This window comes from Cottoperca gobio, chromosome 20 (assembly GCF_900634415.1).
Source record: "Cottoperca gobio chromosome 20, fCotGob3.1, whole genome shotgun sequence".
Classification (NCBI taxonomy): Eukaryota; Metazoa; Chordata; class Actinopteri; order Perciformes; family Bovichtidae; genus Cottoperca; species Cottoperca gobio.
The window spans coordinates 4,822,544-4,840,043 of NC_041374.1; the positions used below are offsets into that span (position 1 = coordinate 4,822,544).

General features: G+C 42.1%; 1 protein-coding gene across 3 annotated transcripts in view; it reads left to right on the forward strand.

Annotated features, from left to right (window-relative positions):
* The window catches only part of pou6f2 (POU class 6 homeobox 2), a 68,617-nt gene that overhangs the window by 50,853 nt on the left and 264 nt on the right, over positions 1-17,500 (forward strand). For 2 of the 3 annotated variants that reach the window (XM_029457698.1, XM_029457699.1), the window contains 5 exons: positions 784-927; positions 5,846-6,055; positions 7,875-8,028; positions 10,777-10,945; positions 14,982-17,500. The exon at positions 14,982-17,500 is cut by the window's right edge and continues 264 nt beyond it. In XM_029457698.1, the coding sequence (XP_029313558.1) occupies positions 784-927; positions 5,846-6,055; positions 7,875-8,028; positions 10,777-10,945; positions 14,982-15,489 (1,185 nt within the window). In that variant the 3' untranslated portion in view covers positions 15,490-17,500. The remainder of the gene's footprint in view (positions 1-783; positions 928-5,845; positions 6,056-7,874; positions 8,029-10,776; positions 10,946-14,981) is intronic. The other variant, XM_029457700.1, reaches the window with a different exon arrangement.

Below are 17,500 nucleotides of genomic sequence, written 5' to 3' on the forward strand. Positions count from 1 at the left end.
TCCTATCTCTCCTTAGTCTTTGATCTACTTACTCAACCTAATAAGACTTTGCTCTGCTGCACTACAACCAAATCAGCAGTGCATTTTCAGCCCCCTAATAAGTGGTTAGCTTGATTTATATGGGTAATCTCAGCGATGTGGCGGGGCTCTACAACCTGTCCCCGATGCAAGGAGCCTCTTTTCACAACCACAGGCCAGACCAGATGAGTCCATTACAGCTGGGGTAAAGATGGTCATTTTAACCCTCCTCTTCTTCAAAAGTAACAGTGTGCTAGTGCATTATGAAGCAGGAGGAATTCTTAGTCGAAGCGTATTGAAGGGGTTGGCGATACAGTGATGCATGGCCACACTGCCTGGTTCTATTGTGAAAGCGGGATGCAGTTGGGCCAGTGCTGCGGGTGGGAGAGGCTCGGCTCGGCCCGTGGGGAGCCCCGGGGGCCAGAGGAAGCACTTAGAGTGGTAAAATGGCCACTTATTCACAACAAGCCTCCCGTTCTCACTGCTCCTCCCTACCCTCGAGCCTCCCACTGGGTTCAGGAGCAAAGACCTCTGGGAACTGTGTGATGGACTGCATAGCTCTCTCTATTGGACTATACAGGCCTCACTGCAGTTAGCCTATTCTGGCCTTGGCAACAATGAAGCCCTCCCACGATGAGCCCTCCTGAACCTGCTTCTTTTTTTTTTGGGGGGGGTGGCGGGAGAATTTGCATTATACTAGGAAACACCTGCACAGGTGACATAAACAGATCGAGTTTTGACGAATGATTTATTTTCCCTCACCAGCTGAATCCATTGGCCAGCCAGGCGGCGGTAGCAGCGGCAGCAGCAGCAGCCATGGGATCCATCGCTGGTTCTCAGGTGTTCGGCAACACCCTGTCAAACCTGCAAGGAGCCACCGGACAGCTGGTCACCAACGCACAAGGACAGGTGAGTGCTGTGCAGTGGACCCTAACCCTAAAGATCCATTACACATACAGATAATTAAACGCTAGTTTCCTTGGTCACAGATTTGTAAGAGATATTGCTGGACCATCTATCATGTACGAATGTGCCGCTCCAAATACAACATGTGTATAGTATTTCTGATCTTTCCGCATCGATTTCTAGTGGTGAGCCTGTGTGTTGTCTTGAATCTGTTTGTCTACACTCTAGTGGCCAACCCACCATAAATTAAGCTTTTTGGGAATAAACAAAGCTCTTCTTTCTCTTATCCGCATGCGCCTGTCGCAGTAAAACGCTGACCTTGTCATATTTACAGGGTGGCTGCAGAATTGCTCCATCAGTAGCCAGAGGCTTGAACGATGATGCTTGTCATTGTGGGACCCTATCTAATGAATCATCTTATCGCAGGTGCACACAAGCACGTATTAAAGGAGGATTGTATGGACAATGTGCCCTTTCATGCCACTCTAGTATTATTTACCTTAACCCTTGTTTCATCTTTTAACACTTGCACTGCCCTTCGTGGCAACTCAACACAAACATGGCGAAACTGAAGCGTGACGTTTCTTTGCACTAAAGAAAACAAGCAAAAAGTGTTTATTTGTAATTGTTAAACTTGACATTTAGCCTTCTGGAATTTTCGGTACCACACGTGTGACCATGCCTCCTTGTTTATAGTAGAGTGTTATCCGTGTGCGAGCGCTTGATGCTAAACGTCACTAATGAGACAGTATGGACTTCCCTGGTCCACAAGGTGCCTGGAGCACTGGGGACAGATCACTGTGGATATGGACTTGATGGGATGCTCTGTGCTTTTGTAGTGTCTTGGCGGCTGACAGTCCCCGACATAATCAGGTCACAGAGACGGTCAAAGCCGTGGGCTACAGCCTTTGCTCCCCAACTCATTATTCCACAGCATTATTCAGACGGAGGGCTCTGAAACATGCACTGCCATATCAGAAGGTCCCCACACCTCACCCCCGAACACTGAGGAGATTATACAGGCTAATACATTCCTCAAACAAGGCTGGAGGTCCACAACAACCCACTCTGAGAACTTATGTCAGCATTGAAAAGCTACAACAGCAGGCAGTGGAGATACTTTTATCTAATTTGGGTTTGTACTTACCAAAGAACCGCTTTTATCTATGTGTTATTGGAAATTACAGAAGAATCTTTATTATCACTGTACTTGATGAGTAAAAAGTCACCTTCCCTTGAATTTAAAACCCGGTATACTGTCTTTGACCTCCTAATTTCCTCTACAATTCTGTTAAAAGACCTTTTCATAAGCAAGAGCTCTGGGACCTTGAAAAGTGCCATGTTTGATAGACGTTTGGAGTTCAATATGTTTTTGAACCTTAATTATATTGGCCTGAGCCTCTTTATTCCCCAAGGATAATCAACGAGGCTCTTTTATCCTCACCACCTCTGCAACAGTGATTAAGTCTGTGGATAAAAGCCTCAATATTTTTAAATCACTCTCGCGCCTGATTATTTGTTTCTTTTCTCCTTTGACAATCTGTGGCATTTTTGTAAATCTTTTCTATTCAGTGCAAATTCTCACTTTGCCTGCAGCTCTAATATGGCAGTAAAACTGTGTTGTGCAATGAGGACATTCAGGGCTGTTTCATGGAGCGTACCGTACGTCTTGAGAGGGGGAGACACCACTCGAATGGTGCGAGTGTGTGGCAAATCCCAGTTTGATAAACCCTGGTGCCGTAGCTCTGTGTTTGAGAACCCTCTCCTCCCTGAATCTGCGCTGCCATCCATCCTTTTTACTCCCAGCATTCTCAGCCTATAGTGAGGGCTTTGGCCTCTGGGGGTGGACGGTGCTGGCACTAATACAGAAAAACAACAGGTAAGAAACACATGCACGGTTAACCTGCAAAGCACATGTGACCTTTGTATTGATGGAAGCTTCCAGCCCTTAGATCGAGTGTAACCGCAGTTAAAAACTGTTATTGTCCTTGTAATTGTAAATCTACTGTAAGGATGCAACTATTGATTATTTTCTGTGTCAATTATTCTGTCGATGCCCTAAACGTTCCCAGATTGCTTGATGTGTTCAAACAAAACTCCCAAAAAAGTATTATATTACATTAATATTGATGTAGAACAGAGAAAAGCAGCAGATTCTTTCCTTTGAGACTCTTCAACAGCAACGTTTTGTGTTGGATAAATAAACAACTTATCATCGCTGCACTAATCTACAGTATCTGCTGTCCTGTTGTATATTTGAGAAACTAAAACAAAGACTGTTATAATAATAGAAAATACCCTACCCAGTGTTGTCTTCTGTCCAGTGCACCATTATGAGTCTGCTGTTTTAGCCTTTGATTTGCTCTGAATGTTAGCTTTTTTGGACTTGTGTGTTGACACGAGTCCAAACTTTCCAAACATTTTCCCCTCTCGGGTCTCAATTCACCGCTTGAAGAGTGGAGGAGAGAAAAATGGGCAGAGATATTGCCTGGCGACCATGGCTAAAGACACAGATTGCCCTGGCTGGAGAGATGAGATGACATTTCTGTGGAAACAAGAGCAGCATAATCTTAATGAGTTCTGCTGGGTGGAGAGAGGCACGTTACTCACATGCCATACGAAGTGGAGAGGGAAGCAAACACAAGGAAGCCAAATAAAGGGGAACACACTGAAAGATAACTGAGGAGAGGGCCTTGGCAGTGAATGAGAAGAAGGTTAGAGAAAGCTGCTTATTTATCAAATGGGGGTACGATGAAATTGCACTTTAAGAAATGGAAACGATTGCATGTCTCCATCAAATGTAGGCTTTTTGAACAGAGAGAGACATTCCTGCTGGTTGATTTGGAGTACTGTGCAACATTCTTAAGAGTAACCTCACTGGTGTTCAATGGTTATTTAGATTCCCTACACACATCTTGCAAAACTTCCAAATACTTCAGTGTTAAATAATAAAGGATCGTTTTTTTAACGTCACTTTATATTTAGGATAAGATGACTTTAACAATCAATCCTTGTGTGTCTGGACATTTCTGTTAAAGAATTAATAAACCTGAGAATTGTTTCATTGATTGACACTTTGTGACACTACAGATTTTTAGCGTTTCGCTTGGCAATCAAAAAGTATTGAGTTTTGATTCCAAGCCTTAATTATCTCAAGCCATAAGCTCAAGAATACTTTTATAAATGAGGGTTCTGCTCTGTACACCTCAGCATTAATACATCCAATACTTCCCATTAGGAAAGTGAAATAATAAAGTATTCCCTTCTGTCTATGAATTAGCACTCAAACAGTTGACTACTCTTGAGAACTTTACTCTCCCAGCTCGAGAAGAGCTACGAGACACTGCCATGAAACATCTGCCTGAGATAGTCGGATGGAGAAGCATTGCATGGTGGGACAGGGACGAGAGCTAAGCTGTCAGCTGCCTGCTCTTTTATTATGCTTATAGAACAACCACTTAGTCCAATGATGATGAATAATTGAGCGGAACAAGTTCCCTGCCACAGTGGCATGCAAAGCGGGATCAGTGGGACACCGGAGACAAGAGCGTCAGGCAGGGCAATAAAATATGCTAAGTGGCAGGAGAGCATTACAGCGAATTTGTAAAGCGGGCGCGGAGAGAGAGAGATAAATTATCTCTCCCCTAATGCGAAGCAACGTAAGCAAATGAGCCGTGGCAGGGATGAATTACAGATTGTCGGCCCACCTTTCTCTCACTGATCCCTCCCTATTATGTCAAAGGGACGGGGGGAGAGGAGGCGGAGGAGGACCACGCGCTGAAACGCATCATTGAGACCAGAGAGCCAGACAAGGCTCGGCTAATGCTATGTAGAAGCTGTTTGTAGTGTTGTGTTGTGTTGAGGTGTAGAAGCTTGCACTAAAAAAGAAAGAAGAGTCCAAGACGGTCTCTTTTTTTTTTTGCAAAAGTAGCTCTTTGCCCAGTCGCCAAAAAAGAGAATTTGGAATGATGGGCATCTCATCCATGTTGAGCTGCTCTCTGGTGTAATGAGGCTTGGTGGAGGAGCGATGTCAGCGGGGGGACGGGGTGACGGCTGCTCAGAACCAGTCCCAGATGACATTAACCTTCATCATGGTGAAGAGGCGCTAAGTCCCCCCTAAAGCGCCACTCTTGCCACACTCTGGCTGCTCTGAGAGCTAAAACGCTGCAGTGACACTCTGCCGCCCCCTTTGATCTGCCCTTCCTGATTACAGCCACAGAGGAGAGGAAAAGCATGGGCTGGAGGGGGGTGGAGGAGGGGTGAAGTACCCCTGGGACCCTGAGAGTTGAATTAGAAACGCAGGGTCCTGTCTCACTCTCTGATGCTCCTCTTTTCTCCCTCTTATTGTTTCTTTTCTTGCTCTTTCTTCCCACTTCTGCCTGTGTGTGTGTGTGTGTGTGTGTGAGAGAGAGAGGGTGAACTGGAGGTTTCTGTCTCTCAGCAGCCTCACTCCTTCTCACCAGAGACAGACAAAGACACTTAAGCACAAACACACTTAGACACACACTGTCACACATACGCACACTCATCCCAGTCTTGGCCTGGTGATGGATAATACAGTCAGTGGTGTGCACCATCACACACACAGGTATTCAGCGCTGACCTTTGCATTGCGCTCCCAGCAGTCTGCTTTGGCTTCACTTGCTCTAGCCTGTAAAAGCACCTCAGTGACAGATCATCAGTGGACACTTGTGCATGTTTCTCTCTTAAAATTACACACCGACCAAGTCAAACACAGAGTGCTCTGATTAACCTCATAACACGACTAGATGACCGGCTTTTGCTTTGTTTCCGATCACAAAAAGACTCACAGCGGCAGAGATCATTAAGTCTGATACCTCCAGTAGCGTTTACCCTCTCTGCTCCATCTTCTTTTTTAAACTGCCCAGCTGATTTCATCTCCTCTCTACCCCCTTTGTAGATAATTGGAACAATCCCACTGATGCCCAACTCTGCAGGGCCCTCCAGCCAATCAGGGGGTGGCAACCCAGCACTGCAGGTACAGCCAATTACACCTCAGCTTCTGACCAACGCTCAAGGCCAGATCATCGCCACGGTGATCGGCAATCAGATCCTGCCTGTCATCAACACCCAGGGAATCACGCTGTCACCAATCAAGCCTGGACAGCAGGTAACATACTCTCTGCTGTACAAGCACACACACACACACACACACACACACACACACACACACACACACAAAGAGGAAGATAGAGCAGCTTATTATATACTTAAACTGGTGTTTCAACAATGATCAAGAGCTGACTTTAAAACTGTTGAATGAGCAACACCTAGTGGAGTCAGACCAGACCTCTGTTTATTCATCAAAGCAATATTCCAGCACTGCTTTATGCTAAACACCTCGTATTTTTCCTGCTTCGACACTCTTAACGCTCATTTGCATCATTCCACTTGGAAAATTGTAGCTTTTGCTACAATTGTTCACAATGTGTGTGTGTGTCTGTGTGTGTGTGTGTGTGTGTGTGTGTGTGTGTGTGTGTGGCACTTGTCAGCCAACCTTTCAGACTCAGTCTCAGTGAGCCTGCTGTGCCCCTGTAGAGCCCAAACCAAAAGAAAAAAGAACACACACTTTTCATCACCCCACTTAAAACTCAAACACTTGTGTTCTCCACCTCTCCCTCCTTCTCTCCTTCCTCAATCACACTCTCAAAGCCTTGTGATTTGTCCTCTCTGACCTGAACAAGAAGTATTTTGTTTTGATTTAAAGGAAGACGCATAAAACACACAAGTGCTTCTTTTCTTTTTTTTGTCTACGCTAGATTTGAGTTTAAACTGTCTAGTGTAGAAACTCCCAAACATTTTCTCCTCCAAACTTGAAGATCTATACAGGGTTCAATTGTGGAGTCAGATGCATGCACACAACAATGGAAATGTTATTGACTTAATAATGACGGTGTCAGCGCAGAATTACAGGGTAAAAGTTTACATTGAAGGCCCGTATAGTGCACAAAGGAGGAACTCTCAGCAGATGGACGACTAATTGTGGCTTCGCCGAAACACCAGATCATACTCTTGAATGAATTAATGCATTTGTAATAATGTTTATGCTTTTGTCTCCACTTCAAAGCCCGCATGTACACATTGTTCCTCGGGCATAATTTACGGTTGTCAGAGCCTGCCGTCTAGAATATTTCCAGTGAAGCTAGATAATTCTCCGAGCCTGTCAACAGTCCTGACAGTGTGTGCATCGCTGTTGACACCCCCCCACCATCCAAACAAACACATGCCAAAGAGAAAATAATTAATAGCAAAGGGGGAGAGAAGAAGCCAGCCTCGCTTACGACGGGGACAGCTTTCCGCTTTAAAAGTGAAGACGTACCATCTTGATCTTGTAAAAGCTATTCAAATGTGCATAAAACATGAAAATACATCGTTCTTTCGCCATCAGAGCACGCAGCTTGTGGATCATGAATTATGTTTGATATGGGGACTGCTGTGTCCACATGTTTATATTTCAGATCCAGGCTGCCATTATTAGCATCCTCACTGGCACGATGACGAGAGAGAAGAGACTCTAATTGTCATGAGCGCTTTTCAATTTTTTATAACTAAGTTGATTTCCGCAGAGAAGCGCTTGTAAAGCTGTGGATCGCTTGACTCACAGTCTCCTGCGATAGTAAACCACCGCTGCAGTCTATTGAGCAGACTGTTGACACTAGATTCTGCTCTGTTAGGCAGTGATTACCATTAATTCATCATCAGGTACAACGTTAATGTCATTATGTTCAGCTTCTAAGTGGCTAATTTAATAACTTTTGATTGGTTGATTAGATTTAATATTATATCCCAATCACCATAATGACATGATTACTGTAAATGATGATTATTGTGATGATGTGGGTCAGGGAATAATGGATATTGTTTTTCTGTACTGCACGCTGTCAATATATTATATCAGCTCTGTTGTGTATTTGTGTGTGTGTGTCCAGATGCCTCAGGCTCAGCAGGGTCAGATAGGCCCCGCATCGTCTCAGCCCAACCTGCTCCACATGCCACACAGACAGAGTCCTCTCCACCAGGCCTCTTCCTCCTCCTCCACCTCCTCCTCTTCTTCGGCCCTCAGCGTGGGGCAGCTGGTCAGCAGTAAGTGTCCAACACAGCTCACAACATGCCTTCGAATACTTGGAAGAAAAAACTATAAGCCTTCTTTGTTTCCACTGACTCGTGTATTATATTAAAGGGTTGGGTCCCCTAAATTACAACAAAGCATATTCTCTCACATACCTCTAGTATCTAACCATGCAGCCCCAAACACATGTGTTTCTACTGAAGAGGTAAATCTTTTAAATATATGCCCTGGCCTTTTTTTTTATTTGTTTTAAGAAAATCAGACTAAAATAAGATAGTTGGTTTTAGTTATTTAAAATACCCAGGAAAATCAAATATAGGCAGAAACGCATGATACTATGGACATATTTGCAATACTGTGAATTGTTTTAATTAGAACTACTTTTAACTGAATAAATAGTCCCTCAAAGAAAACCAAAACTCTCTGCGTGGCTGGATACCACAGGTAAAAATGTATTGTTTTTGTTTTGGGTGAACTGTCCCTTTAAAGATTCAACATGGTGGCCGCACTGTATCTACGTTACTCTCTGTGTGGACAGATTTTGACTGATCCCCGCCTCCTCCGATTGTTTTATTTTTTCCTTGCCTGTCAATTCTTTGGTTTATTAGACGATCCAAAGTGGCGTGTGTTATGTTTAATGAACATAAGTTTCATTCTGCCGATGCGTGGGCCTTTGGCAGGGCCTTATAAATCACTGGGCCGCAGCCTGTCAGCATGCAGCCATTGCCTTTAAAAACTCAGTTTTATTCAGATAAATTTCATTTGTCAGAGTCGATTCCCTTAAACTCCATGTAAACTCATTTCAAAGGCAGCTACAATACCACTGAATTTAATAAAAACGAGTCGCCATTGATCAGCTTGTTGTAGACACCGTGTTTAGTTTGTGTTTACTTGTAGCTTATATATCTTATAAACACATTTTCAGTCTGCACGCAATCATTGTGCTTCGCTTCTGCGGTAAATAGAATTAATGCTTTACGCTGAGTACGAGCCGTATCGCTTCCTCTCAATATCATTTACAGCGCACACACACAAAGGACGATCCCGTGACAGAGTCATCTTCCGAGGAGAGCAGATGAAACGTCATTGCATTCGCCGGCCACAAACAAAGCCGAGAATGTCTCTTAATGCTATTTAAAAAATAATCAGTTGGGAAAATGTCAATCGTAAAGAAGAATGTCAGCAACATTTTTGCCTTGACGTTGTTGTTATTGTAACTTTATATTTATATTTGTCAAGAGAAACCACTACATCACTTATGCTCCATTTCCTACCTGATCTGATCACAGTGTGTTTGTCAGAATTTAAATAACAGGAATGTCTCCAGATACAGATTTCATGTCAATATAAGGTTAAATCAGCTTTATTTAGTCACTTTTTCTAACACAGTGTAGTTTTCTAACTTCTAGGGTCACAACTAAAACATATATCATCGTTCCGTCTTGTTCAGACCGAGACAAAAGCTCGACTTCATTGTGTGACTGGCACATAAGTATTGCCTTTTTATTTTAATGTTTTTTTTCCAGCAGATTGAGTCTTTAAGGTTCTCATTGTCCTCGTGTAATTATAAAGCTTATAAGTCTATTATTACTGTGCTGTTTGGAGGCCCAGAAATGGATTGTCTCAATTGTTTCGAACATTTTATTTACTTGCTCTGTTTGTTTTGTGAAAGCTTTACTCGTTCATAATAGCAAAATAGATTAGAAAGAAGTCATGTTTGGGTTGTGACTTCATGTCTAAAGACTAATATGGATTTAGAGGTTCGACCAGTTGCTCTGGAGAACCATTAGTCTTCCAAAGCACTGAGTAAATAGACTCTGTTGGGAATGACGACGAGATGCTCATCAATGTATGGAGATGATGGGATCCGAAGCTGTGAGTGCTCATCCCTCCCATGTAGTCGGCTCCGAGTCTCCAGTCCCTCATCTTCCAAGTGTTCACACGTCTGGTGCACGCAGCATACGCTACACGTCACTTATGAGGCACAACGAGATGGCAGCCACATAGATTTTTGCTTAAATACGCTTGGAGGATTCCTTTAATAATTCATTGATAATGACCAAGATGAATAATTCAGAGGCACAAACTTTGCTTTAGTAAGCAGGATGCCAGGGCACCTGACATTGATGTACAATGTAATCACTTTTTATTAGCAGGGAAATTCTTCAAAATGCTACAGTGAAGTTTTTCACATCTACTCAAATGCGGAGACTCACAAACAGCATTTCTTTATGCATAAAGAGTTTTCTCTGCTGGGCTGGAGCCGGGAATCGTTTGTGCGTGAGGCCTGAACTGTCTTCACGCAGGGTCAGATGGTCTTTATAGATCTTTGCATGTTTATTTGAGAATGCTAGCTTTAGAATAGATGTGTATTCATACAGACGAAATATAAGAAAAATAGCTACAGTGTCTATCCGCTCCACATCTACCCATCTATTGAATTATCCAGCTCTGTGTTGGGGTTTTGTACGTATGCTTTTGTATGTGGGATTAAAGATTTACACTTGTGAGTCAGAGCCATGGCACGCATGTATTCACACCTCAGATGAATTTATTCGTGCAACATTATTCGGTTACAGCAGAAGGGCAGAGAGGAATAATAAGTTCTGACCCAGAGCTGGACAGTTTGTTTTTTTTTAAAGTGGTTTATAGACGATCATGATCACATATGTCTGGATGTTTGCTTCATTCACTCTGGAAAATGAGGTAAGCAACAGAGGAGCAGAGGGCTAATAAAATGAGATGTGTGTTTGTTGTTGCAGATCCGCAGACCGCCCCCAGCGAGGTGGACGGGGTCAACCTGGAGGAGATTCGTGAATTCGCCAAAGCATTCAAGATCCGCCGTCTGTCTCTGGGCCTGACACAGACTCAGGTGGGCCAGGCGCTCAGCGCCGCCGAGGGGCCGGCGTACAGCCAGTCTGCCATCTGCAGGTAAGAACAAAGAAAGAGAGCAAGACTCCAGCAGTGAATGCTTCATTATTTCTGATCAATATGTCCCAATTCTGTCAAATGAAAGCAAATAAAGTCTCACTGACTTGTCTGGTGCTCCGAGCCGCCATCTATTCTTCATGCCGTGTTTTAACAGACATTATTAAGATATTAAAATACATAATTGACTATCAACACCCTGACAAACGAAGCTCTCATGTCTGTACTTAGCCTTCTTCTACTCCCTTCGCTTTCCCCGGCAGACATGACAGCAGCGCGTTACTTATGCGAAATACACACACAAGTATTACACGAAGCACTTAAAGTATTTAATAATTACTAAGGCTCGACGCCGGCTGCTCCGCCTTAACATGAGAGAGCTTGACGGCGATGATCTGTTAATAAGATTGCCATGTTTTACTGCTGCCACGAGGACAGTTTAGTCATAAATGCTGCATTATACATTCATGAGACGATCAGACAATCAGTGTTTCATCCTCTCCTGGTTTTCCACTTGACTAACATTTAGCATGAAGACGCCAAATGAGCCACATTTCCCTTTCAAGTCAGAATAACGGGGCTATATCATGCCAACCATTACTTTTAGAGACTTTTAAGAGAACTTAATAGTCAAATGTATTATTCTACAATGCAAAAAAAACAATTTAAAGTGTAAGATTAATTTGGAAAAATGACAAATGGAAGTTAATGTCAAATGTATTTTTCTGAAATCAAATTAAAGGATGTTTGATTGACAACTTTTCTTTGCTAAAAACATACAAAACACAAAATTGTTTTCTCAAGTATTCCCCTTCGTCCCCTTCGTATTAATGTTAATGTCCCTCTGCATGTGCTTTACTGATGACCTGTACTGTTTATGTGACACGGCGCTGCCATGCCCTTTTAAAAATGTCATCACATCAACATCACACGGCCGATAAAATGTGAAACCGTACAGGGGCCGGGGTTCTTACGAGGCCCAGCCATCTCTGACTAATGTTTAAAGTCTTGAAATCACACATGAAATATTCACAGCCAGGCATAATTCAAATATTTATAACATACATTAAAAGCCATTAGCTTCAAAAATAAACACTCAGTGGGCTGTTATTCATGCCGTTAAGACCATTTTTTTGTTTGTATGACATTGGACATGACATCCTGATGTTTTAAGTAGAGGGCCAAACTTCACATGCTTTAGTTTAGTTAACATCAACACAGACGTGGAGTTTGAGGAGAAGCGGGACGTCAGGGTAGCTCTGGGGCTCTGAACCCAGACAGTGAACAGACACTGACAGATGCTTCCATCTTGTCTCCTTTCATTGCTCACTATGTTTGCAGGCACTTTATTAGTTTATCTAAACAGGCACAGACATTACAAGAGGGCATCATCAAACCAATGATGTGCCCGTGTGTCCTCTTCCAGCTCAAATGTGGCTTGTTTAAGCTAATATATATTTTAAACTAGCACATATATCTCATTTTATTTGCACAGTTTAAGATGGGAAACGTTGATAAATGTTTTCGCACTGCTGAGAATGAAATGCACTTTTATAAACTCTTTCTGTTCTCATTGGTTAAATCTTTCAAAAGACACATTTGACCCAATAAACGTGACCAGAAATATAAAAGAGTGTAATAAATACATAGATGTTATGAATCTCTTACAGGTTCAAACGTACTTATATCACAAGGGCCGCTTCCAAATGTTTCAATAATAAAAAACTAATATAAATATCAAAATGTTTTTCTTTTTTTCGATTATAAAAAAAGAACTTTGCCCAATAAATTGGCAAAATAAAAATCTAAATCATGAAATATTTTATACAGTAAAAGCATTTGATTGTAATTAAACAGTACAAACTAATGAGAAGGGAGACACATGTGAAATCCTCCAGGTGAATCGGTCATAAGTAGCATCTAGCGCTCGAGTTAGCCATATACCTCTCAAAGACTTCCGTCTGTAAACCTTCAGGCAAGCTGTAACGCAGGCCTTAACATCCAGCATGTCTGAGCAGGCTCCTAAAGTACTTTCAAGAAGAGAGGCTGGAGGTGCATTCAGGGCCATTTCTCCCTCTTGGTGATGCACTCCAGGAGGGAGTGCATACCCCAGCAGAGCAGCTCTCAACTCATTTTAGTATCTGCGCTTCCTGTTGATCCATGAAATGTCCTGTCTCTGGTGACTCCTCATATTTACTAATGTATTCCCCGCAGTACGGAGCCCTCCTCTTCCCTCTGTTTAGGAGCAGGTTATAAATAATACCGCCTGTCGACAAGGAGGAATGCGCCAACGAGGTGTAGAAGCAGAGGAAGTTCATGCACGCATGGTCATCTCTCCCTCACTGTTGTTGTCTGCGGCAGCTCACCTCGCCATTAAAAAAACGTCTTGTGTGCATCGTGTGTTCCACAGAGAGCAGATACATTTCTCCTGCGTCTCCGTCGGAGCTCGCCAGTGAAGAATTCACACACGTCACACTCGTGTTTGTCCCAGAAACACTTTTAGTTGCTTATTTATCGAATATGTTGGGGAAATCGGAGCTTAAAGAGCAGCTGTTACTCTAATAAATGAGCTTTGTTAGTTATATTAACCTTTATTTATTCTGGAGATCTCACTTAGATCTAGATACGTTTTGTTTTGCAAAAAAAGACCTGAGGGTGCATCATGTCATGAGTTGACAAGGTCCCTGGTTTTAGTCCAGCTGGGGACCGTTACATGTCATCCCCCTTCTCTCTCCCTTCATATTGTCTGCTATCAAATAAAGGTTTTGTTTTTTTAAATTGCAAATATACAAGATCCCTCAAGGTCACAAGACAAGAAGATTCACACAGACAGAAGGAGTCCTGACTTGCTCCTTCAATTAAAAAAGCTTTAGTGTTAAGTAACTGTTGATTGGAGTCTAAACGTTCCTTTATCGCACGTCTTCCTCGTATCTCTCTTCCCATGTTCCCTGTTGCCAGAAAACATAAAACAAACAACAACAACCATTTCTAAAAACCTGTCCAGTCGTATCAGTCAGCATCACTTGGACTTGAAAGCATTGTTGGCCCCATACTGTAAATAATACAAGAGCATTACCGACAAATAATACCATAGTGGTCACGTGGTGTTCATGTAACCTGTAACCAACAATACAAAATCTCTCCAACATTACAATATTTACAAAATACAGTTTCAACGTTTCTGCTTTAATCCTCGTCAAAAATGTGAGCTGTTGGTTATAAAACTAATATCAGCTGATACATTCTTTTAACTCTCAAATATCAATGCTTTATTGATCTAAATAATTGGTTATGTTGGTCAGGCTCAATAACAGTAAATGAAAAGAGAAGAATCCTTTTACTGTCAAATATAAGAACATCAATGTACTTTCATATCACAAGCAAACGCACCCGGCGGAGTCGTCGTCCTGCCGAGCAGCAGTGTTGTTACGTGTCACACGGCCGTAAAGTTTTTTTCAGGATTAGAGTGTGCAAATGTATTCTTATTAAATATAAAATGAGGCGTTGTTAGAGGATGAAAGAAAGTTTGAAAAATGTATTAAATGTACATTTTGATTAATAATTCAAGCTCTTTTTGTAAATAAATGATGGTGCCATATTTAACTGCATGCATTAGTGGATTTTTTGTTTTTTATCACCTGAGGCAAAGAAATGGGATATTTGGGAGTAACTCCTGTTTAGTTTTTTTGTTGATTTAAGAACATTTTGAAGTATAGTATTTAGTTGGATGTTTTGTATATTTTTTGGTTCAACTGGACCTGATTTGAGTCATTGGCAATATCTCCTTGCTCCACTATTGCCAATTTGGGACAGAGGCTCAGCCTCCTCCGCAAAATTAACATACTACTGGCAACCGTCACCTCCAGCTGCTGCAGCTGAGGGGTTTCCAGGTGCAGAATACAAGGGTTTGGCTCGGATGTGTTCCTGGATGTTAGTCAGTCCCTGTGGCATTCTGGTAGAGGAGACTAAAAGGCAGGCAGCTTATCTCTTGTTCTGGCAGGGCACCTAAGTAAGATTCTTTTTTCTCAATTCTCCCCAGACACACCATCCTGAGAAGCCACTTTTTCCTACCACAGGAAGCCCAAGAGAACACTATAGGTAGCAGTCTGACAGGCAAACTGAACCCTGGCCTTTTATATCCTGCCAGGTTTGAGAAGTTGGACATCACCCCTAAAAGCGCCCAGAAGATTAAGCCCGTTCTGGAGCGCTGGATGGCCGAGGCCGAAGCCCGCCACCGATCCGGCATGCAGAACCTGACTGAGTTTATCGGCAGCGAGCCTTCCAAAAAACGCAAGCGGAGGACCTCTTTCACCCCGCAGGCGCTCGAGATCCTCAACAGCCACTTTGAGAAGAACACACACCCCTCCGGACAGGAAATGACGGAAATAGCCGAGAAACTGAACTATGACAGGGAGGTGGTGCGTGTCTGGTTCTGCAACAAGAGACAAGCTTTGAAAAACACAATAAAGCGTTTGAAACAGCCCGAGCTCGGCCCGGCTGCACCAATGGACCCTCTCACTGATTCTCTAGAGGAGCTCCCGAAATGAACGAGCTCTCGGGCAAAAAACAGTGGAGTGGAAAAGTGGCAGCCGTTAAAAACAACAAAGGTGGATGACCTCATCTTGAAATGAGAACATAAAATGCTCCCAAGTCACCCGGATGGACAGAAATGAGTTTGCAAACAAAACCTATGTGTTGTCAGTGTGATTACCACAGCTATGTAAATGACCTTGGCGAAACCAAAAACATGAAAAAAGAGATTAATATCTGAGAATTATGTAAAAACATACGGTGTGCTGTTTCAAAGAGTTTTAGATTCTGGCCTTACAGACCAGACTATCGCCCAAATTTTGGTTCCCGCGAGGAGGGATTTAGTAAAGAGATCATACCAAATCAAAACACTATTTACCAAAGTCTGTTGCATCTGAGTACTAAGAATAATTTTGTAATGTAAATGTGCTCTAAATTTTTACATTTGTACTGGCAAATCTAAGCTATATGTGTGAGGTTGAGTATACATTTTATCTTTGTCTCGCTTACTTTTCTCTTCATTGTTTGTATGTAAATATCTGAGGAAAAAAAAGAAAAGAAAAACAACAGGAAAATGCCGTCATCGAATTGAAATCACACCGATAAAGTTTCTCTTTTGGACAAAAAAAATGGAACCTTTGCTGTTAAACAATTGCATAATAATGTCGTTTGCCTCTGATTTGTGTTTCATCTGCAAATATTTTCAGTCACGGTGTAACTTTGTACAACTTTTACAGGTATTTATTAATAATTTCATGAGATTGTTTCAGAGGACGAACAGGGGGGGAGTAAACTAAGGACTTTCACATGATGATGATGATGATGATGATGATGATGATGAGGGGTTTCAGTGTCTGTCAAATCTACTGCAGCTTTGTTTGAGCTACTGTGTCATTCTGTTGCCAAAGCCTGAAAGCCAAAGAACACATACATTTCAGCTCAAGGACTGGTCAAGATTCTACCTGTTTTTTATTTCCTGTTTCACGCGGCTTTCTTCATCCTTTTTATCTAAAATGTTTTACTCTGTGGGAAAATGTGTCGGATGGATTTTCTTTTAAGCTACATTTGCTTCTGCATGCTTCAACTCGAATCACACGCGGGATTATTTACAGCCTCGACTCGGATCCATTTCACCAGGCGACCCAAAAATGAACATTATACCCGCATATTTCTTAAAAAAAACAAAGGCATTATTTTACAATCATGGCCTAAAACATGTGTGGTTGAAGCCTGTCTGTTGCCACTGACCAAACTACTGAGCTCATTCCAGTTCAGATGTTTTTATAACCTGAATAATATGCTTTTCTGCTTAGATAAATGTTGTTTCCTTCATATTGTGCTTTCCTCTCAGCTAAGGGAAGGTTTACAATTAACAATTTTAAGAGAAATGTGATTTCTACTACAGTAAAATGCTTAAAAAGCTTCATTTCAACAGATTCTCTTCAAGATTTCACATATTTGTGGTGTTTTTTTGTGTCGATTAACTCTCCATCACTTTGTACTAAGCTGTTCATGTTACATGGTTTTACCTTGTGAGGAAAATGTCATTATTCCAACGCAAGAACATCCACGCAAATATTTGGCTCTCACGAAAACCCTCACAGGAAAAGACAAAAAAAAAAAAAAAAGAGGTGAATGTTGAGAATAAGTGTCACATGTCAGAACGAGTGAACTTAATTTGAAGTGAGGCGAAATTTGATGCAATTTATTCAGAATCATGTGTCTCCTCGATATCTGTCCTTTCATGTCACATTGGTTATCTTTCAGTCCCCTGTGCACTGCTGTGTTCTTCTTCACTGCCTGGAAAACACGCACGCAAACACACTCTGTAAATGTTCGAAAACACATGACATGTCTGGGTTTTTAAAGAAGTAAGTGAGGTCTGCAGACTCCTTCGGTGCACAGATATTAGTTTGTGTTATTTTAACTATGTATTTAAATTGCATTTACATCTACAGCTACTTCATGTTTTTGTCGTATTTCCACCTTTTTTATGTTGCATCCAATATTTCAAATCTTTGGCCAAGA